At 53.4% G+C, this 21,981-nt stretch overlaps 1 protein-coding gene and 1 long non-coding RNA gene across 13 annotated transcripts; one reads left to right on the top strand and one right to left on the bottom strand.

The window, feature by feature from the left end:
- Positions 1-1,534: 1,534 nt before the first annotated feature.
- On the bottom strand, positions 1,535-14,760 carry HOOK2 (hook microtubule tethering protein 2). Of its 12 annotated transcripts, none has more exons than XM_053585023.1 (22): positions 14,622-14,760; positions 14,042-14,127; positions 13,899-13,971; positions 12,134-12,184; positions 11,910-12,042; positions 11,738-11,805; positions 11,326-11,388; positions 10,711-10,791; positions 10,453-10,613; positions 10,224-10,364; positions 9,182-9,383; positions 8,174-8,284; positions 7,980-8,067; positions 6,978-7,047; positions 6,172-6,312; positions 5,993-6,080; positions 5,754-5,788; positions 2,723-2,805; positions 2,537-2,640; positions 2,195-2,305; positions 2,056-2,127; positions 1,535-1,975 (listed from the first exon to the last, which is right to left on the bottom strand). In XM_053585023.1, exons 4-22 carry the CDS (start codon positions 12,167-12,169, stop codon positions 1,826-1,828), a joined length of 1,938 nt encoding a protein of 645 aa, XP_053440998.1. In that variant the 5' UTR covers positions 12,170-12,184; positions 13,899-13,971; positions 14,042-14,127; positions 14,622-14,760; the 3' UTR covers positions 1,535-1,825. The 12 variants fall into 12 exon arrangements, 10 of the variants coding, with proteins under 10 accessions (XP_053440998.1, XP_053440999.1, XP_053440993.1 ...); XM_053585024.1 differs by having other exon boundaries at positions 13,892-13,971; XM_053585018.1 differs by having other exon boundaries at positions 6,172-6,309; positions 14,602-14,760.
- LOC128581817 (uncharacterized) lies at positions 14,457-21,414 on the top strand. Its single transcript, XR_008378921.1, has 4 exons — positions 14,457-14,605; positions 16,301-16,349; positions 16,706-16,898; positions 17,669-21,414. It is a non-coding gene; the product is annotated as an uncharacterized LOC128581817 (long non-coding RNA).
- Positions 21,415-21,981: the final 567 nt, after the last annotated feature.

Consider the following 21,981-nt stretch of genomic DNA (forward strand, 5'->3'; position numbering starts at 1 on the left):
TGCCCTTTTTTTTGTTGTTGTAGAGTGCAGTGGCATCACAGCTCACAGCAACCTCAAACTCTTGGGCTCAACTGATTCTCTTGCCTCAGCTCCCAAATAGCTGGGACTACAGGTGCCCACAACAATGCTGGGCTATTTTTTGTTGCAGTTGTCATTGTTGTTTAGCTAGCCTGGGCCAGGTTCAAACCTACCACCCTTGGTGTATGTGGCTGGCACCATAACCACTGTGCTATGGGTGCCAAGCTCCTGTCTTGTCTTTTATTTTAAATTGCCACCTGTACCCTCATCACTGCTGCCTGCCTTGTTTTTCTCTCTAACACTTCTTCACACATCAAACTTTTATTTTTTATTTATTTATTTTGAGACAGAGCCTCAAGCTGGCACCCTGGGTAGAGTGCCATGGCATCACAGCTCATAGCAACTTCCAACTCCTGGGCTCAAGCGATTCTCCTGCCTCCGCCTCCTAGTAGCTGGGACTACAGGTGCCTGCCACAATACCCGGCTGGTTGCAGCCGTCATTGCTGTTTGGCAGGCCCAGGCTGGATTCGAACCCGCCAGATCAGGTGTATGTGGCTGGCACCTACAGGCACCAAGCCTTTTTTTTTTTTTTTGAAACAGAATCTCAAGCTGTCACCCTGGGTAGAGTGCTGAGGCATCACAGCTCACAGCAACCTCAAACTCCTGGGCTTAAGCGATTCTCTTGCCTTAGTCTCCCAACTAGCTGGGATTAAAGGCACCCGCCACAAGGCCCAGCTATGTTTTGGTTGTAGTTGTCATTGTTGTTTGGTGGGACTGGGCTGGATTCAAACCCACCAGCTCCAGTGTATGTGGCTGGTGCCTTAGCCGCTTGAGGTACAGGTGCTGACCCTACACATCAAACTTTTATCTGTTGTATTGTCTGTCTCCCTCTCTGGAAATGTCAGCTTCAAGAAGGCAGGAATTTCTGTCTGATACTTCTTCAAAGACCACAACACATACACACAAACATGATTCTTCACCTTTCACTGGGTGCTATCAGTCTCTCACACTTTAGTAAGAACACAAGTCAGACTTTTCTTCAAAGCAATGATCTGAGTCCCTGGTCAACCTTCTCCTCCCCCTTTTGGTGCCCAGAGTACAGATAAGGCAGATTTTTTTTTTGTTGCAACAACAAAATAAAAAGCTGGGTGTTGGGCGGCGCCTGTGGCTCAGTCGGTAGGGCGCCGGCCCCATATACCGAGGGTGGCGGGTTCAAACCCAGCCCCGGCCAAACTGCAACAAAAAAATAGCCGGGTGTTGTGGCGGGCGCCTGTAGTCCCAGCTGCTTGGGAGGCTGAGGCAAGAGAATCGCTTAAGCCCAGGAGTTGGAGGTTGCTGTGAGCTGTGTGAGGCCACGGCACTCTACAGAGGGCCATAAAGTGAGACTCTGTCTCTACAAAAAAAAAAAAAAAAAAAAGCTGGGTGTTGTGGCGGGCACCTATAGTCTCAGCTACCTGGGAGGCTGAGGCAAGAGAATTGCTTAAGCCCAAGAGTTTGAGGTTGCTGTGAGTTGCAAAGATTGTTAAGTCTTTTTGATCTTCTCAAATATAAAATCAGACTCTCCCCTGGTAGCCCATTAACTCCAGGGAGAGAATTAAGGATAAGAATCACATTGTTATAAGAACAGGCCTATACCTGCCACCTATCCTTCCCACTCCCAAATCTGGGAGAGCAAAGGGCAGAGGTCATGACTTCAAGGCTTTTAAGCAGCTGGCTGAGACCTAAAACTGGATGTCATGTGACTTGGAAGAGTCCAGGTGAATGAAGCCCTGGCTGGCTGGGGAAGGCAGCATGATCATGAGGTCTGTCAGTGCTTGTCAATGAAGCGAAGGTTCGGAGATGCCAGGCGTCCTAAGGGTCCACGGCGAGCATTGGTGGCTAGCCGCTGCTGTGCCAAGAATGACTGGGCATGGGAAGGTGCCCGCTCTTCACCATCTTGCTGCTGCAAGGCCATGCCCTGAAGGGAGGAGGTGTGATTGGAGTCAGCTCAGCACACAGGCAATCCCAGTACTCTATCCATGGCCCTGGCACACTCACCATATTATACCATGCACTAATGAGCAGCTTTTCTTCCTGTTCCCGCTGACTTCGATTTTTCTCAAAGTCCATCTGCCAAGGAGACAAGTGTCAGGGGACTGGATATGCAGGGGGCAGTGCAAAGGACAAGGACACTCACCTCCAGGTGTCGGATTTGAATGTCTCGCTCTCGAAGCTGTGTCCTCAGGGATTGGAGTTCCAGGGGTGCTCCTTGGGGTAGCTGCTGCTTGGGTTCCATGGTCTGTATGACCTATGGGTTGAGGAAGTCACAGCCAGGTGATCCAAGTCCCCTTGGACACAATGGGATGCATTAAATGTGATAGCCTGTGGCAGTGGAGAAGCTTACAGACTTCCATGGGTTAAGATAATTGTGGTTGGGGGGGCCAGAGAAGTGCAAACTGGCAGGAGGTGTGAATTAAGGATGAGCACAGGGGGGACATGAGCTTGGCAGGAGGACTGCAGGGATACCCAGTGTCCTCACCGTGCGTGCCCTGTCCACGTAGTGGCGGTACCTCTCCTCCATGGCCTTCAAGTCAGCTTCCTTCTTCTGCAGGCTGTGCTGTAGCTGCTCAATCCGCTGGGCTGCTGGGGGGAACAGATGGCCCCTCAGCTCCATGCCACTAAGCTCTGGGGTTCCCTGGCTCTCTAGCCCTTGGGTCACACTTACTGCTGCTGTCAGTTGATGGCTCCAGTTCTTCAATGTACTCACGCTTCCTCTGCAGCTCCACATCTGCCTCATGTAGCTTCTGCCTGTGGGGAAGGGATGGGCAAAATTGGGCTGACCTCCAGGCTGGCATCTCTTTTGTCCCAGTAGTGGCTACAGCCCTTCCAGCCAAGCAAAAGTGCCCCCTCATAGCTACAGAGCCCCCTCTGCCTGTTTCCCATGCCTGGGGACTATGTCCCCTCGTCACATCATCTCTTTAGTCAGCCATCAGAGCCATAGTTTCCACACCCTGAGCCAGGTGGCCCCTAGACCAGCCCCTCTCTGTCTTCTTCTCCCATCCCACAGCCCCCAAGTAGATCCATCCATCCACCATCATCCCTGAATAGCTTCTTTTTTTTTTTAATTTTTTTTGAGACAGAGTTTTATGATGTCACCCTCGGTAGAGTGCCATGGTGCACAGCTCACAGCAACCTCCAACTCTTGGGCTTAAGCGATTCTATTGCCTCAGCCTCCCAAGTAGCTGGAACTACAGGCACCTGCCACAATGCCCAGCTATCTGAAAAGTCTCTTATACTATCAACTTCTCAGTTCCATTCTCCCCTCAGACACCAGGGATCTTTCTAGAATGAAAATATCTTGGCTTGGCACCTGTGGCTCAAGTGGCTAAGGTGCCAGCCACATACACCTGAGCTGGCAGGTTCAAATCCAGCCTGGGCCTGCCAAACAACAATGACTGCTGCAACCAAAAAAATAGCTGGGTGTTGTGGCAGGCGCCTGTAGTCCCAGCTACTTGGGAGGCGGAGGCAGGAGACTCACTTGAGCCCAGGAGTTGAAGGTTGCTGTGAGCTGTGATGCCATGGCACTCTACCCAGGGCGACAGCCTGAGGCTCTGTCTCAAAAAAAAAAAAAAAAAAAAAAGGAAATTGTAAATACCTAGAAAGGATGAGCTAAATATATTATGATATCTAGTAACAAAATGTTATAGACCATAGCTGGGCATTGTGGTTGGTGCCTGTAGTCCCAGCTACTCAGGAGGCTGGGGCAAGGGGATCAGAGTCTCACTCTGTTGCCCAGGCTAGAGTGTCATAGTGTCATCCTAGCTTACAGCTTAAACTCAGTAAAATTTATTTATTTTATTTATTTATTTGTTTTTTTGAAGAGACAGGGTCTTGTTATGTGGCTCAGGCTGGCCTTGAACTTCTGGCCTCGGTGAATCTCCTGCATTGGCCTCCTGAAGTACTGAGATTACAGGCATGAAACACTGTACCCAGCCAGAAACTATTTGTTAAATAGCTATCATATTTATGTTTTGTTGTTGTTTGTTTGTTTGAGATAGAATCTCAGTCGCCCTCGACATCATAGCTCACAGCAACCTTAAACTCTTGGACTCAAGTGATCCTTTTGCCTCAGCCTCCCCAGTAACTGGGACTACAGGTGCTGGCCACAGTGCCTGGCTATTTTTTTGTCTTTTTTTGATACAGTCTTCTTATGTCTCCCTCAGTAGAGCGTCATGGCATCACAGCTCACAGCAATCTCAAGCTCCTGGGCTTAAGCAAGTCTTTTGCCTCAGCCTCCAAGTAGTTGGGGCTACAGGCGCCCGCCACAATGCCCAGCTATTTTTTGTTGAGGTTATCATTGTTATTCAGCTGGCCCAGGCCAGGTTTGAACCCACCACCCTCAGTGCATGTGGCTGGTGTCCTAACCACTGTGCTACCTATGCTGAGCCAACACCTGGCTATTTTTTTTTGAGAGAGAGTCTCACTTATGTTGCCCTTGGTAGAGTGCCATAGTGTCACAGCTCACAGCAACCTCAAACTCTTGGGCTTAAGCAGTACTATTACCTCAGCCTCCCAAGTAGCTGGGACTACAGGTGCCCAGCTATTTTTTGGTTGTAGTTGGCCCAGGCTGGATTCTAAGCTGCCAGCTCTGGTGTATGTGCCTGGCACCCTAGCCGCTGAGCTATAGGCTCTGAGATGCGCCTGGCTATTTTTAAATAAGTGGTCTGCCTCTTACTCAGGCTGGTCTCCAACTAGTGAGCTCAAGTGATCTGCCCACCTCGGCCCCTCACAGTGCTAGGATTACAGGCGTGAGCTACTGCACTGAACCTTTTTTTTTTTTTTTTTTTTGAGACAGAGGCTTACTTTGTCCCCTCAGGAGAGTGCCAGGCCATCTTAGCTCACAGCAACTTCTAACTCTTGGGCTCAAGCAATTCTCTTGCCAGGCACCTGCCACAATGCCTGGCTGTTTTTAGAGATGGCATCTCTAGATCAGGCTGGTCTCATAAGTTGTGACCTCAGGCGATCTGCCCACCTGACTATAGGTGTGAGCCACCACACTCAGCCTACAAAAAATTAAATATTAGCCAGGCATGGTGGCATGTGCTTGCTGTACTAACTCCTTGAGAGGCTGAGGCAGGAGGGTCATTTGAGCCCAGGAGTTCAAGGTTGCAGTGAGCTATGATAGTGTCACTGTAATCAGCCTGGGCAGAAACCCTGTATCCAATAAAAAAAAAAAAAGTTTCCTTTATAAAAACGTAAAAGGGTGGGCAGCTCCTGTGGCTCAGTGAGTAGGGCGCCGGCCCCATATACCAAGGATGGCGGGTTCAAACCCAGCCCCAGCCAAACTGCAACAACAACAAAAAACTAGCCGGGCGTTGTGGCGGGCGCCTGTAGTCCCAGCTGCTCAGGAGGCTGAGGCAAGAGAATCACGTAAGCACAAGAGCTGGAGGTTGCTGTGAGCCGTGTGACGCCACGGCACTCTACCAAGGGCAATAAAGTGAGACTCTGTCTCTACCAAAAAATATATATATATATAAAAGGGTGACCATAACTTTATCATACTGCCTACCTGAATGTCCCTCCATGGTTCCTCATCTTCCCCCAAATAGTCCATATTCCTTCACTTGGCTTATATTATAAAACCCTACTTGACCTGGGCCCTTGGTCTGTATTTCAGCTGATTTGAGGTCCTAAGCAACTCCTCATCTGAAGTCATAACCATCTCCCCCACCAGGAGTGCTGTCTCTCTGACTTACAGGTGTTCCTCCAGCTTCCTCTTCAGCAGGGTGGGCTAGGGGAGACAAGAGACACAGGTAAGTTGGGGAGAGCAGGGTCCCAAGATCCAAACCCCTTCCCAGGTTAGGGTACAAGGCTCCACCCTGTGCCCAAGGTACTTACAACGGCCTGTGTGGGGCATCGGGCAGCAGAGGAGAAAAAGAGGAGGGTTATTGGGGGCTGCGAATGAGGGCCAGGCAGGGAGGAGGTGGGCACTCACGTCCTCTGTCTTGCCCCCCTGCTCCTGCAGGGCTTTCTGCAGGTCCTCCACCTGGGCCCGCAGCTCCGACAGCTGCTGCTGGTTCAGCCTGCATGGGTTGGGGGCCGCTCAGAGACTGTATCAGCCTGGGTCCCCTGCGACCAGGCAGGACCCTCTCCGATCCCTCTGCCAGAGCTCACCGGTGTTGCGTCTCCAGCACATGGCGCGCGCGGTTGGCCTCCTCTAGGTGGCGCTGCAGCTCTTCCTGCCGCTCGCGGTCGGCTGCTTCCTGCCGGCACAGCCGCTTGTTCTCCGACTCCAGCCTCAAGAGAGTATCCCTGCTGACCCCGGAGGAGTGAGCAAGACTGGGGACGGGTCACCCAGCAGGCCAGGTCGGGGTCTGGGGTGGCCCAGCAGGGAGACCAACGAAGGGAGCAAGGGGAAGGACAAAGCCCTGGGGAAGAACCCAGACAGACCATGGGGTTATTCTGAGGACCTAGAAGAGGATCAGGCTCCAGGACTGGGGCCAAAGTGGGGCGGAGCAGGGGCGGGAATACTGGAGAGGGCTAGAACACGCGGGAAGGGGCTGCAGGAAAGAGAAGTAGGAATGGAAGAGCTGGGATAGGGGATTTAATCCCGGCAGAGCACAGGGGATTGAATTTAACTGAGGCTGCACCGAGGACAGGGGTGTAACCTGGGAACCGAAAGCACAGTGAGTGGGGCTAGGTCACACGATTTTTTGCACAGGGAGTGAAGCCAGGTGGGCTGGACTTAATTTGTGTACTGAGGATGGATTCTGAAGAGGCAAAGACGCCTAGTAGGGCTAAAGGCCCCAGACAGGTAAGAGCCAGAATTAGGAATGGGCAGGTCTAGAAGCCCAGCTGGGCTAGGACTTGGATCTGAGACCAAGCACCTGCTCTATTGGTCATGGAGGTGCTGGGGCGGGGCCGAGGGCAGTCCTTAACAGGCCTGGGTAGGGCCAGAGTGTTGAGTGACCCCAGAATACCTGAGTTCTGCTGGCAGGATCTCCGCTGCTAAGGTCTCCACAGCAGGTGAGGTGGGAGCCTGTGAGGGGTCTGGAGAATGTGAAGAATGGCTTCGGGACTCGTGCACCCCTGTCCTGGCCCCTAGTCTTCTTCCAAGGATCAGTTTTGTTTTTTCTTTTTGAGACAGAGTCTCACTATGTCACGCTCAGTCTAGTCACAGTTCACAGCAACCAAGAACTCTTGGGCTTAAGTGATTCTCTTGCCTCACCCTCATGGGACTACAGGCGACTGCCACAACGACCGGCTACTTTTTTGTTGTAGTTGTCATTGTTGTTTGGCAGGCCTGGGCCAGGTTTGAACCCGCTGCCAGCCCTGATGTATGTGGCTGGCACCCTAGCTGCTGAGCTACAGGTGCTGAGCCCAAGGATCTTTTTTTTTCTTTTTTTTTTTTTTGTTTTCAATTTCAGTTGGCTTTTATTCATCTTAGTTTGAAGTCTTTATTTATTTTTTTTCCTTTCTTCCTTTAGCGATTCTCTTGCCCTTTCCCTCCCAAGTAGCTGGGATTACAGGCACCTGCCACAATGCCCGGCCCTTTTTTTTTTGATAGAAATGGGGTCCCACTCTGGCTCACTCTGGCTCATGCTGGTCTTGAACCTCTGAGCTCAAGAAATCCACCCGCCTCAGCCTCCCACAGAACTACACGCGTGAGCCACCACGCCTGACCCCATGGACCATTTTTTGGGTTCAAGTTCCACCCAAAACCTGGCTTGACACAAGCTTTACCCCCAGCTTGATGGAGAACCCCGATCTTGGCCAGAGTTTGCTTTTTCCTCATGTTGAGCCCCTTGTTTTCTCTATGATCTTGTCATCTCTTTCTGGCAATCTCTAGCCTGGCATATCTCTGCCCACAGGCTACACAAGCCCTGGGACATAGCGTATTCTGCCCACTCAAACAGCACCTCAAGCCAGGTAACACCCCAGACCATCCCTCCCTTAGGCCCTGGAATGGGGCTCCAACTCACCAGTCTGGATCAAGCCCCGTGGCTGCAGCTGGGCACAGCGCAGTTCTTCATTGGCCTCCCGCAGGGAGTCCCGTTCCGCCAACAGCCGCTGCAGGAACAGGGTTCAGGATGCCATGAAGAAGGCTCGGCCTCCTGGAAAATGGGCTACCACAGGACAGGCAGAGCAGGTTTGGGCCATGGGACCTCAGTCTTACCTCCTTTTCCTTTGCCACCAACTCATACTTTTCCTCCAGGTTGCGACACTCAAATAACCATTTCTCTGCCTTCATGGCCTCTTCTTGCCACTGGCCCTGTAGTTCCTGCACCTGCACAGAGGGGTGAGTTGGGAGGAGGGACAAGGATTCACTACAGACTGTAATTTTTCCATTTTACAAAGGTGCTTTCATCTGTGTGTTAATGGTAAGTACCCACCTATCCATCTCGTTTATCACTTTCAATAAATTACAATATTTAATCACCTATAGAAAATATTCAATACTTTATTATAAAATAGGCTTTGTGGGCGGCGCCTGTGGCTCAGTGAGTAGGGCGCCGGCCCCATATGCCGAGGGTGGCGGGTTCAAACCCAGCCCCGGCCAAACTGCAACAAAAAAATAGCCGGGCATTGTGGCGGGCGCCTGTAGTCCCAGCTGCTTGGGAGGCTGAGGCAAGAGAATCGTGTAAGCCCAAGAGTTAGAGGTTGCTGTGAGCCGTGTGACGCCACAGCACTCTACCCGAGGGCGGTACAGTGAGACTCTGTCTCTACAAAAAAAAAAAAAAAAAATAGGCTTTGTGTTAGATGATTTTGCCCATCTGTATGCTAAAGTAAGTGGTCTGAGCACATTTAAGGGAGGCTAGGCTAAGCCAGGATGTTAAGTAGGTGTATTAACTGTATTTTCGACATATTTTCTTTTTTTTTTTTTTTTTCCGACATATTTTCTATTTACGATGGGTTAGACTGGAGGTAACCCAGTATAAGGTTGAGGGGTGGGGCTGGAGGGACTGGCTGCAAAGACTTTGTAGGATTCGAGCTTAAAGGTAGAGAAGGTTTGGGTTTACAAACCCAGAAGGGAAGCAGCCTAGACCTAGGGGTAAGGCCTTCTGAGTGTGGCCTACATTTGAGTGAGGGAGGGGCTCAGCTTAGCCAGAAGGGCGGGCCAACGCCAAGGGGGTCGGCCTCCAGGCCGTGAGGGGCGGGCCCCTGCTCTAGCCCCGCCCCCCACCTGTAGTCGCTGTGCTTCTAGCTGGGCGCGCAGGGACCCGGCCCTGCGCAGTTCGTTCTTCAGCTGCTGTGTACGCTCTGCGTGGCTGGCGTTGCGCTCCTCTAGCTGCCGCACCTGCCGCCGTAGCTCCCTCAGCTCTCCCAAGCGGCGCTGGCAACTGGTCAGCGTGGCCTCCAACTGCCCAGCGCGCTCTGAGGACTGCCTAAGAGGAGGGGACGGGTAGGGGAGTGGGTCTGGGGTCTGTGTTCAGGGGTCAGCTGGGATTCTGGAATCTGGAGCAGGGGAGATTGTCGGCCTGGGGCATTTGGTTTCAAGGCAAAAGGATCATGAGAGGCAGCCAGGACCTGGTACTATTGGGGTTGGTCGTTATGATAACGGTTAGCCCGGGGTTATAACCGAGAATCCTCTGGGTGAACTATGGGTACAGGAGAGGGCTATGGATTACAGGGGCATGATGGGGGCCCAGAGGGGACTGAACTTTCCCCAAGCACAAGATGCTGTGTGGCAAGAGCATTCTGGAGTCCTTGAAATGCAGGAGGTGGGTGGAGTCCACTGGGTACTTTAGCATTCATTATAGGGTGCTGTAGGGTCACTGCAGAGCCCTCTGGGGTTACAGAATATACAGTGAGGTCACAAGGGACTACAGGGTAATTGCACTGTGGAGTTCTAGAGAGTAGCATGGGATCCAGGGGCATGATGAGACCCAAAAATGGTACAGTAGAGTCTGGTGAGCATTGTGAGGGGGGCCACAGAGATGCTATGGGGTCTGGGAAACATAATGTAGGATAACACAGGACACTGTGGGTTCCCAGGTACACGATGGACCCAGAGTTTGGTGGAGTCCAGGCAATGTGGTGGGGCTCAGGATACTGCACTGAGGCCCAGAGGGTATGGTGGGGTTCAGGATGGCTCTGTGAAGTCTGAGGGACATTGAGAGGGTTCACTTGGCATTTAGAGTTTACAGAGGTGCTGTGGCAAAGAGGGCACCTTTGCAAGTGGTGGCATTGGAGGTGTGGTGGGCAACCAGGGAGCTGCCACTCACCGCAACTCATCCATCTCATCCTTCAGGGCCTGTGCCTCCTGGGCCAGGCTGGTAAGTGCCTGGTTCTGCTGCTGCAGCTCTGTGACCTCCCGCTCCAGCTCCACACAGTGCAGATGCTCATCCTCTCGGCCACTCTCTAGCCTGAGGGGGGGAGGGGGAAGGGGCACATAAGGAGGCTGCCCCTGCTGCAGTCCTTTGGCCTTCAGGCCCTGTTCCCAGTTGGCCACACCTGAAGTTCTCCTCCTGCAACTGTTCCACCTGAGACTGCAGCAGCAGCAGCTTCTTGGCAGTGAGGCCAGCAGCACCCTCACCCTCAGGCTGGCCCACCCGTTCCCGCAGTGCTGTGTTCTCCTGCACCAGGCTCTGCTTCTCCTCTGACAAGAGCACAAGCTGTGGGCAGGACAGGTAGATGGAGCTTGGAGCGGGTGCTGCTATGCAGGTGACCTCGCCCCAGGAGCACCTGTGGGCCCCCCACTGTTGGCCCCACCTGCCGCTCCAGGTCTAGACAGCGCTGCTGAAGTTCATCCCCTTCCTCTGCCTCCTCACTTAGAAAATAGTACCTGCGTGACTACAGAGGTGGGGTGGGCAGTGATGAGGAACTCAGTGATTCAGGAGAAAGATGGGAATTGGGGGTGAAGGGGAGGAGGCTGGAATTTCTAGGGGCAGAGAGGAAGGGAGCAAGGAACACTCAGGATCTCAGAGAGGGCTAGGATTGCAGGGGACTGGGGAAAAGGCAACCTTCCATAAACCCTGGGGACCTATCAAGGGAAGTGGGTAAGACCCTGATGGCTGGAGATGGCAGGGGTCCTCAAACTGCAGCCCGCGGGCCACATAGTGTGGTGTGATTGTATTTGTTCCCGCTTTGTTTTTTTACTTCAAAATAAGATATGTTCAGTGTGCATAGGAATTTGTTCATAGTTTTTTTTTTTTTTTTAAACTATAGCCCGGCCCTCCAACGGTCTGAGGGACAGTGAACTGGCCCCCTGTTTAAAAAGTTTGAGGATGCCTGGTTTAGAGGCTTAAAGACAAGTCCCTCCCTTTTAGGCAGCCCTAAGAATTAGTAATGGGGTCAAGACCTTCAACAGTGTTCCCCATTCCTTACCTGGTTATCAAAGTTGCCATATGTCTCTGGCAACAGGGAGTCAGGAGTGTCTTTGGTCATGAGCTGGAGAGTGGGAAGAGGCATCATGATGAACTGGCTCTCTAAGGGTGGCCTTCAAGGCATCTGCCATCCGTCCTGTGTCCTTAAGTCTAGCTCTGCTTAATAATCCCAGCCCAGAGGCTTCCCTCCTGCCCTCCAGCACAGAAGACCAGGTCTTTTGACTTTTGAGCCTGCTAGATTGTGACTTAGAGCAGGTCAGGGAGCTGGCAAACACATGAGATAGAGATGTCTGGCCACAAAGCCCAGACCTAACCAGAACAAGGCCTATGACCAGTTGCCTCGGGCTTGGGGAGGAGATGCCCCCTCCCCTGACTGATGCACTTCAATTGTTAGGCTGGACACCCCCACCCACCTCTTGGATGGCTTCCATCACCATGTGCTGAACCGATTCCTCCAGTGTCATGATCCTCTGGATGTGCTCTGGAGATCAAGGTTGGAGACGCTGAGACCCAGAGGTGGGTTGGAGAGGAAGGAGAGTTTCTTCAGGCCACCCCCAGGAAATCCTTAACATCCTCCCACCATACCCTGCTTTTTCTCGCAGCTGATGGCACAGCCCAGCACCAGCTGAAGCAGCTTGCCAAGCTCAGCAGGGTCTGAGAATTCACCAATGAGGCTTACATCTGGGAGGTGCTCTTCTGACACAGGATGCACCAGGATCTGAAAACAAGGGGAGGAGAGCGCGTCAGGGGCTCATGGGTTCTCCCCTTTCTCCCAACTCAATTCTCTAAGTCCCTTTAGAATTACTCACATCTTGGGAGTATTCCAGCAAGCTGTGTAAGATCATCTTCAGATTGTTTATCTGGGGAGAGGTAAAGAACCATAGACAGGGGAACAGGGTCCCCACCCTAAATCTGTGTATGCCATCCTTTCTTCCACCTCACTACTCATCTCATCCCGTTTGGCCCTATTCTGTATATGTTGTCTGAATGTGCCCTCTCCTAGTGATCATCTATCTGCCCTTTTTTTGTCTGCCTGACCATCTCTGTTTATGTGTCCCCAGAATCCAGGCATTCCTCACCACCTGCCCAGCCACCCTTTGGCTCTATCCGTGCATCCATCTTCATCTCTCACCTGGATTACTGTTCCAGCTACCTCTCATCTTCCATTCTTCCTACTACACTCCATTCCTCTCCATACAGCCAGGGGAAGCTTTTTAAAGCTAAAAACCTTTCCTTGACTCCAAGGCACTTAAAATAGAATCCACACCCCACCACAGCCTGTCAGGCCCTTGGTGACCTCATCTACTACAATTCTTGTCCTCCTGCTCTCTGTTCTGAACTCCCCACCATTCCTTAATCACACCAAGCTTATTCCCAACTCAGGGCTTTTGCATTGCTGTTCCCTATGCCTGAAACACACCATTCCTCCAAATCTCACATGGAAATCAGACCATTACAAGTAACCACCCTCCATACTTCCTCATTGCTCTCTCTCTTTTGGTCCTACTTTTATTCTCTTCATAGAAGTACCGGCATCAGAACTTAATTTTTTTTTTTTTTTTTATATAGACAGAGTCTCACTGTACCGCCCTTGGGTAGAGTGCTGTGGCGTCACACGGCTCACAGCAACCTCTAACTCTTGGGCTTTCGCGATTCTCTCGCCTCAGCCTCCCAAGCAGCTGGGACTACAGGCGCCCGCCACAACGTCCGGCTATTTTTTTGTTGCAGTTTGGCCGGGGCTGGGTTTGAACCCGCCACCCTCAGCATATGGTGCCAGCGCCCTACTCACTGAGCCACAGGCGCCGCCCAGAACTTAATTTTTTTTTGAGACAGAGCCTCAAGCTGTCACCCTGGCTAGAGTGCTGTGACATCAAAGCTCACAGCATCCTCCAACTCATGGGCTCAAGTGATTCTCCTGCCTCAGCCTCCCAAGTAGCTGGGACTACAGGCACCCACCACAATGTGTGGCTATTTTTTGGTTGCAGCCATCATTGTTGTTTGGCCACTTGAGCCACAGGCGCCCAGCCTTTTTTTTTTTTTTTTGAGACAGAGCTCTCAAGCTGTTGCCCTGGATAGAGTGCTGTGGCATCACAGCTCGCAGCAACCTCCAACTCCTGGGCTCAAGCGATTCTCCTGTCTCCGCCTCCCAAGTAGCTGGCACTACAGGTGCCTGCCACAACACCCTGCTATTTTTTTTTGGTTCAGCCATCATGTTGTTTGGTGGGCCCAGGCTGGATTTGAACCCGCCAGCTCAGGTATATGTGGCTGGCGCCTTAGCTGCTTGAGCCACAAGCGCTGAGCCCAGAAATTAATTTTTCTGGTCTGTAAGTGTTGCTTGTCACTAGAATGATGGATGTGTGAAGGCAGGTTTTTGCCTGGGTTATTTCCTGCTGAATGCCCATGCCTGGCACACAGTGGGTGCTCATTACATAAATGACAGAACAAATAGTTGGCTGATCACTACACATCTGGGCCTCTTCCAGGCCAGATCTGTCACCAGGACATGTGTCGAGCTGACCCTTCCCTGGTTATCACTTCACTAGTCTATCCCCTAGTCATGAATCCACCTGTCACCTTCAGCTTCCAGTTGGGACCTGGGTCGTCTGAGATGCCCTGGAGCCATGCTTCATTGAACCAGGAGGGGTCTCTGGGGGCAAGAAGGCGGGATGAGCAGGTTGTGGGACACTTTGGGGACCCTCCCTCTCAGTCCCACTCACATCTGGTTCAGCACATAGGCTATGGCAAGGCCGCTGCTCAGGTCCTGTGGGCTGGCACAGGGGGGTGAAACGTGGAACGTCTGCAACTGAGGAGTAAAGGAAAGGACAACACGAGAGTCAGAGCCTAGGACCACCGAACCACTCCCCTTTTGCAGACTTCTGCCCAGCATGAGCAAGCCTGCGCTGCCAGGGAGTGGCTTTTGCTCACCTGGAACCGGAGGGGGCGTGGCCTCACTTCACCTCTGCCCAACAAATACCGCGCGACCAGACCAGGACTGTACTGAGTCACCTGGTCCCCACAGGCACCACGTGACCAGGGCAACTCACCTGTGCCCTCGCCCCACGTGAGCCAGCCAGAGGGGCGTGGCTTCACCTGTTCTTTCCCAGCAGACCTGCCACGTGACGAGGGCAGGGACTTAGGCCAGAGTCTAACGGCCCAGCAGGCCAACGACCCCTTCACCTCCCAGCCCCAGGGCGAAAGGGTGGACCGAACAGGGCCCAGGGATCCTGGGCCAGAGGAGCGGGCTCACACCAGTCCCCAGACCCGCCTCCCGACCTACCCAGGTGAGCAGAGACCCACATAGCTTGGCCTTGTCCACGCTCATAACTCCCGATTGGATTCGACCCAGACCACTGAACCCCGGCGCCGCAGCAGCCTCCGGGTCCGCCACCAGCGAGAGACCGCAGCACAGACCTCCCGCTCGGCCTAGAGTGCCGCTCCGCCCCGCCCCCTAGGTTCAGGCCCCGCCCCGGTCACATGACCGCCTGCCGACGCCCACTCTTGGCTCTAGCACCAGCAACTTGGATCCCACCAGCGTTGGGGCGCCCGCCCTGTCGCTAGGGGTCAGTCTGACCCAGCCTTGCGCCTCTGAAGGATAGTCCCGCCCCCTCTTCTCCCCTTGCTCTTTGTGGGTGGGAAAGTCCTCAGGAACTTCCTCGCCCTATTACACAGGCGAATTCCTGCCTTTTCCCTACAATTGAAAGAATTTCTTCTGTCCAGCACCTTATCCGAGCCTTTATCTATGCAGGGAAGGGGCGAGCCTCCTATGGACTTGGAGGGGGAGATCCTAAAGGGGTCTTTCCTGGGCGTCCTGCCTGTTTAGGAGTAAACAGGAGGACACAGGTGTGGTTCTAAGCTGAGGGCAGGGTGGGGGTCAGACTTGCTGGGTCCTCTTCCATTGACTTTCCCCAGCGCCACCTGCTCCCCTCGTCCGTCATCACCCTGCCTCATCCCAGGACCAGGCCGAAGCTGCGTGTCGTCCCTCAGTCCACCAGGAGGAGCATAGACCTCAGCAAAGCTGCCTGCTGGGAAGAGGGTGGGCGGGCCCAACCCAGAACCCACTGGGCCGCTGTAGCTGGGGACTCAAAGGAAAGTGATAACACTTAACGATAAAAATCTCAGTCATGGGCGGCGCCTGTGGCTCAGTCGGTAGGGCGCCGGCCCCATATACCGAGGGTGGCGGGTTCAAACCCGGCCCCGGCCAAACTGCAACCAAAAAATAGCCGGGCGTTGTGGCGGGCGCCTGTAGTCCCAGCTGCTCGGGAGGCTGAGGCAAGAGAATCGCTTAAGCCCAGGAGTTGGAGGTTGCTGTGAGCTGTGTGAGGCCACGGCACTCTACAGAGGGCCATAAAGTGAGACTCTGTCTCTACCAAAAAAAAAAAAATCTCAGTCACCATGTATGGAATGGTTATTGTATGCTGTACCTGTGCTAAACGATTTAATTAAATAGACTAGACTGGTGCATCTTACAAGGTTATATGCGAAACTTAGTAAATGTGGAATGTAAATGTCTTAGCACAATAATTAAGAAAATGCCGGGCGGCGCCTGTGGCTCAGTCAGTAAGGCGCGGGCCCCATATACCGAGGGTGGCGGGTTCAAACCCGGCCCCGGCCAAACTGCAACCAAAAAATAGCCGGGCGTGTGGCGGGCGCCTGTAGTCCCAGCTGCTCGGGAGGCTGAGGCAAGAGAACCGCTTAAGCCTATTGGAGGTTGCTGTGAGCTGTGTGATGCCATGACACTCTACCGAGGGCCATAAAGTGAGACTCTGTCTCTACAAAAAAAAAAAAAAAAGAAAATGCCAGGAAGGCTATGTTAACCATTGTGATAAAAATGTGTCAAACGGTTTATGAAACTGGTGTATGGTGCCCCATGATCATATCAATGTACACAGCTATGATTTAATAAAATAAATAAATAAATAGACCAGACTATTGAATCCTCCCCACTACTATAAGTGAAAAGTGCTGTTTTAATTCAGGTTTTACCGGCGAGGAAACAGGCTCCAGGACTCCGCTTTGAGGGGAGAGGTAAAGCCCAGGCCCACGCCCTTTGACCCCAGGGTCCCTTGGCAGCCCCTCCCCCGCAGGCGGGCGAGGTAATGAGCAGTAATTAGAGGTTATTGGCTGTATCCTGAGGGAGGAGCGGGTCTAGGCCGGAGGGATGGGGTGCTGTTCCCTACTACTTCGAGAGTTTGGCTCAGGCGACCCTTACCCTGGAGCAGGGTGGGCAGGGTGATAGCAGACCACTACCTGCTTCCCAGGAACAACACTCACCCCCCTTAAACGCTCGGTTACTGCATACTTAGACGCATAGCACACTCATCCAGGGTCTTCAGAGGCTTGTCCAGACATCCCTAACCCCCTTCCCCCGCGTTGTTTTCTAGACTCCAACCCCTGTGAGCGGGTGGGGAGGATAGGGAGGAAGGGGACAAGGGCCGGCAGCGCCGACTTCCAGACTGGACTGTGTAGCGGCGGTCGTGAGAACTGCCGCTGGCTCACGTATCCTGCACCCACCGGAGGAGAGGTGCTGCCAACAGAGAGAAACAGAGCCACACTGTCCCCACATAGCAGTAAGAGGTGAAGAAGAATCGGGGGCTGAACATGGTGGTCTTGCCAAGTATTTGTGATGGGGGTTGTAGGGACCTTGATGTTTAGGGGAAATCTGGGAAAATCCAAATATTTAAAGAATAGACTTAAATTTTTCTAATTGTTGCCCTGTTGCTATGGGCCTCCTAGATGCTTAGAAACCTAAGAGTCCTCATTCAAGGTGCTTTCAATTTTGGGGAGGAGCAACAACCCTCCATTTTAGGGTGGCAGGGAGTCCCAGGTTGTGGGAAAGAAAGGGGGCTTCTGCTGAATTGCAACCAAAAAATAGCCGGGCGTTGTGGCGAGCGCCTGTTGTCCCAGCTGCTCGGGAGGCTGAGGCAGGAGAATCGCTGAAGCCCAAGAGCTAGAGGTTGCTGTGAGTCCTGTGACATCATGGCACTCTACTGAAGGCAGTAAAGTGAGACTCTGTCTCTATAAAAAAAAAAAAAAGAAAGGGGGCTTCTGGTTGGCCAGGAAGAACAGCAATCTTTGTTTTGAAACACAGAGAATCCCTAAGTGGGGGAGGGAGGATCCAGGTACTTTCAATTCAGCAATAGGGGCCATAAACCCTCCATTTTTGGCAGGGACCCCAAATTTGTGAGAAGGATCCAAACTCTGGTTTTAGATAAAGAGAGCCACAAAGTTTGGGGGATGGTCTGAAGTCCTCCATTTATAGAGACAGAGAGCCCCAGTGTTCAGGTCTGGGCCAGCAGCCCCCCAGCTGGCTTGGGGACCCCACCCCCTCTCCTGCCTGTTTCCAGGAACAGCTGGGCCCAGTCTGGGTTGTACTGCTGGGAAGTGGCTGACTCAACCCCTCCCTGCGGCTACAGCTGGACCCCAGCCCACCCCCTCTGGCCTTAACATCTGGGCAGGGACCCAGTCATCAGGGCTGAGATGGGGACCCTGGGTCCCACAACTGGAGGACAACACCCCTCTGCCATCCCACTGGCTGGCCACAGCCCTGGGTGGATCCTGTGCACCATTACCATGGAGGAGGACCCTGGAAGGCTCCCTGCATCCTACATGCCAACATCCTGCCAAGAATTCCTATCATGCCCCACTTCTCCCGGTGTCTGTGTGTGTCTTAAGCCTAAGTGAAAAGTGCTCATATTTGTGTAGGTGTGAGATGGTGGGTCTGTGGTTGTATGTACTTGGGTGTGTGTCTGCTTCCAGTTATGTCCTGGGACCCTGAAGTTTGTGCAACAAGCTGTGTGTGATTTGATGGGAGTCTGGGATGTGGGAACTATAACACATCCCTGTCTGTGTATAACATCCAAGGTTAGGATGACCCAGGAGCCTCTGGAGGGAATCTCTGTATGTCCCATTCAGTTTGCTTGCCTGTGTTGCATCTACTACATGCTTCTCTATATGGGACCTCACTTTGGGTTTCCATGTTGTACTTTTGCGAAAAGAGTGTGTGACAGACAATCAGTGCCTCATCTTGTATGACTGACTCTGTTATGTATGTCCATGTCCCTGTGTCCTCGTGGGTTTGTTTCTGTGACTGTATTCTACTTTGAGCACCCTACTTGTGATATCCATGTGACAGCACAACCGTCATGTCTATCTCTACCATGTGTCTCTGTGCTGCCACAATCACCACGTGAGAGGTGTGGCTGTGTGACAAAACAAGCTCCAGCGTCCAAGACTTTGTACCAGTTTGTGTTCCACTTTGTCTGTCTTGAAGGTATTGCTTCATTCGAATGTCTGTAACTGCCACCTACCTGTGTATGAATATGGTTCCATTTGTGTCCCCATCAAATGCTATATGACTGATGTGCCTGGTTCACAACATTCTGCGTCTTCGTCCATGTGTGACCCTATCTGTTTCGCTGCAGGGCTGGCTGGGCTAGTGATGGTTTGTGCCAATGGGTGGCAGATGTCTGTGTCCGTGTGGCATTGTGGGTCTGAAAGTTTGTTTGTGACCTTGTATGTGGAGGGGAGGAGGTGTTAAAGTCATAACAGACAGCCAGGCTGAATGAGCAGAGGCGGTGATGTACGCAGGGGGCGTCAGGCGCCTGGCAACACTCTGCTTTCCACCCGGAGGGCCCCTCCCCGCGCTGCGGGGGCGCGTGCGTCGTGCGTGACGTGAGACACGACGGGGGTCGCTGCGTGCGTGGAGCTCGACGCGGTTGTGCGTGTGAGCGCGGGGCGGGGAGGGGGGAAATCGGCTGGCTGCATGCGTACGCGCCTGTGTGGGTGGCTGGGCGCGTGGGGGCCCGGGGAAGAAGGGGAATGCTGGTGTAACCCGAGAAGGGGGAGTGGGGTGCACCGTTAACTCCTTCCTGCCCAGCTTGAAACTTTGCGGCCTCTCGACCGAGCTCGCGGGGGCTTCCCCAGTGCGCGTGGGGGGGCAGTCCCTGCTAGGGGAGGAACCCTCACAGAGATGAAGCCCCCCACCCCCCGTTGCCATGAGAACCAGAGCTTCCCGTGGGGCCAGGCTCCTGCTTCCTCCTCATATCCTGCTCTTCCTCCCGCTCTTCAGTCCCGGGACAAAGCGCTTCCCGCTCCTACGGACCTCCCCATCCTCCGCCCCCGCCCAGAAGGGGGCTGGGGTCAGCGAGGCCAGGGCGTGAGTGACTCAGGCCAGCCGGGGGTCCCCTGGCCGTAGCTGGCCTCGCTCCTCTTTCTCCACCCCCGTGACTCACCCCTCTCGGCTTTCCCCCTGCATGACTCAGGTCCTTGGGGAGGGGGCTAAGTACTCTGGGACCCTCCACCAAGGCAGTAGGGGCTGCGAACCAAGTTCTGGGGGCTTCGCTCTCCGGAGGAGGAGCTCCCTTTGCAGCGAGAAGCGGCGTGGTGTCTATATCTCCCTGGAGGACTCTCGCTAAGGTCACTAGGGGCGCTTTCTCACCCCCACACACACTCTGCGCCCTGAATTGGCAAAGCTCTCCCACACACACACCCCGCAGGTCTCCGGGAACCAAGCCCCCATCCCCTCCCCCCCAGCCCACAGGAAGTTTTGGCAGAGCCCATCGTGGCGATGAAACGGTTAAAGCCGTTTTCTTATTCATTTCATCCAGGGGCCCATTTGACTCAGATGAGCAAGCCCGCTGCGCCCGCTTGAGCCAGGCCTCATGGGGGCCTAGGTTCTTACTTCACCCAACATGTACCATTTTTAGAGGAGTGGGGGAAAGGTGGTTGGTGAGCCGCCTAGGGGTCTCAGGGTAGCATACAGAGCTGAGTTTAAATTCTGTCTCTGCCCTCCTTGCTGTCTGGACCTCAGTTTCTCCATCTGAAAATGGAGGATAGTTATGTCCTACTGGTTGGGTTGTTACGGGAATTGAGGTGAATAATGGAATGCTTTGCATCCAGGGGCAGGGTACAGGAACGGGGTGGGAGCTCCTCTTTTCTCTCAGGCCTGGGTGTCAGGGTGCCCAGTAGAAGTAAGTATGGTGGGGCAAACCATGCCCCACCCCGGTGCTCTGAGGCCATAGGGTTCATCCTGTCCACCCCCTGCCCAGGGCGGGCACCCAGGAAGTGAGAGGTGGGGCAGGAATGAGGTGGAACCTGTTAGGCCCGTCGCTTCCCTACCCCCCACTCCCATTCCGGTGCCCTGACAGGGTTCCCCCAAAAACACTGCAGCACCACCCCTGCTGCCCTGGAAGCCTGGGTCCTGACCTGCGGTTGGCCTGAGGGAGTGGATAGAGACAGCGTCTCGGGAACATCCTGTGGACTGCTGGCTGGACAGAGGGAGGGTCAGCCCCTCCCCAGGCAGGGCAGGCATTGGCTGGGGGCAGAGTAAACATGGGCCAGGGTGGGGGTAGAAGTACTGTAGGAACGTATACACACACACACACATGCACAGAGTCACCCCAAGACAGCCAGTCCAGACCGATGACCTACTGTTACCCCAGCCACAGAGAGATTGCCGGCCAGGGACACACGGAGTAAGACATAACATCTGTGCAAGATGCTCCAGAAATGGCTGCCACACATAGCCAATGACAGCAGATTAAAAAATGAGACACATGGCTGGGCGCCATGCAGCAAGGGTGCCAGCCACACACATAGGAGTTGGTGGGTTCGAACCCAGACTGGGCTGCCAAACAGCAATGACAACTACACACAAAAAAATAGCCGCGCGGGGTGCACCTATGGCTCAGTGAATAGGGCGCCAGCCCCATATGCCCAGGGTGGCGGGTTCAAACCCAGCCCCGGCAAAACTGCAACAACAAAATAGCCGGGTGTTGTGGTGGGCACCTGTGGTCCCAGCTACTCTGGAGGCTGAGGCAAGAGAATCGCCTAAGCCTTGGGTGGCGCCTGTGGCTCAAAGGAGTAGGGTGCCGGCCCCATGTGCCAGAGGTGGCGGGATCAAACCCAGGCCCGGCCAAAAACTGCAAAAAAAACCAAAACGGGGCTGCGCCTGTGGCTCAGTCGGAAAGGCGCCGGCCCCATATACCGAGGGTGGCGGGTTCAAACCCGGCCCCAGCTGAACTGCAACCAAAAAATAGCTGGGCGTTGTGGGGGGCACCTGTAGTCCCAGCTACTTGGGAGGCTGAGGCAAGAGAATTGCTTAAGCCCAGGAGCTGGAGGTTGCTGTGAGCTGTGTGATGCCACGCACTCTACCGAGGGCCATAAAGTGAGACTCTATCTCTACAAAAAAAAAAAAAAAAACACAAAAGAGAATCGCCTAAGCCCAAGAGTTGGAGGTTGCTGTGAGCTGTGACGCTTCGGCACTCTAACAAGGGTGACAAACTGAGACTGTCTCAAAAAAAAAAAAAAAAATAGCCCGCACTGTGGCAGACTTGTAGTCCCAGCTGCTTGGGATGCTAAGGCAAGAGAATCGCTTATGTCCAAGATTTAGAAGTTGCTGTGAGCTGTGATGCCACAGCACTCTACCAAGGGTGACACAGTGAGACTCTGTCTCAAAAAAAAAAATGAGACACACTGTCAAACACATGAAGACATAGGTCAAAAACATGCAGGATGACAGGGATAATTCAACTCAGTACACATGCAAATACAGTTACGCTGACAAATGCAAATAGAGAGAAATTGACTTTCAGGTGAGAAGCATGAAGTTGAAGCATGAAGTTGGCATGACAATGGCATACTCACACACCAGGAAAGC

Source organism: Nycticebus coucang, chromosome 3 (genome assembly GCF_027406575.1).
Source record: "Nycticebus coucang isolate mNycCou1 chromosome 3, mNycCou1.pri, whole genome shotgun sequence".
NCBI lineage: Eukaryota > Metazoa > Chordata > Mammalia > Primates > Lorisidae > Nycticebus > Nycticebus coucang.

What these genes read in the sequence shown, in the direction of transcription:
- HOOK2 (XM_053585017.1), bottom strand. Translation starts at nt 14,646, where the DNA reads ATGAGCGTGGACAAGGCCAAGCTATGTGGGTCTCTGCTCACCTGG. An exon ending in TGATGGAAGCCATCCAAGAG is followed by an intron (nt 11,389 to 11,737) that starts GTGGGTGGGGGT and finishes CCCACTCTCCAG; the next exon opens with CTCATGACCAAAGACACTCC. An exon ending in ACGGGGCTTGATCCAGACTG is followed by an intron (nt 7,048 to 7,979) that starts GTGAGTTGGAGC and finishes CACATTCTCCAG; the next exon opens with ACCCCTCACAGGCTCCCACC.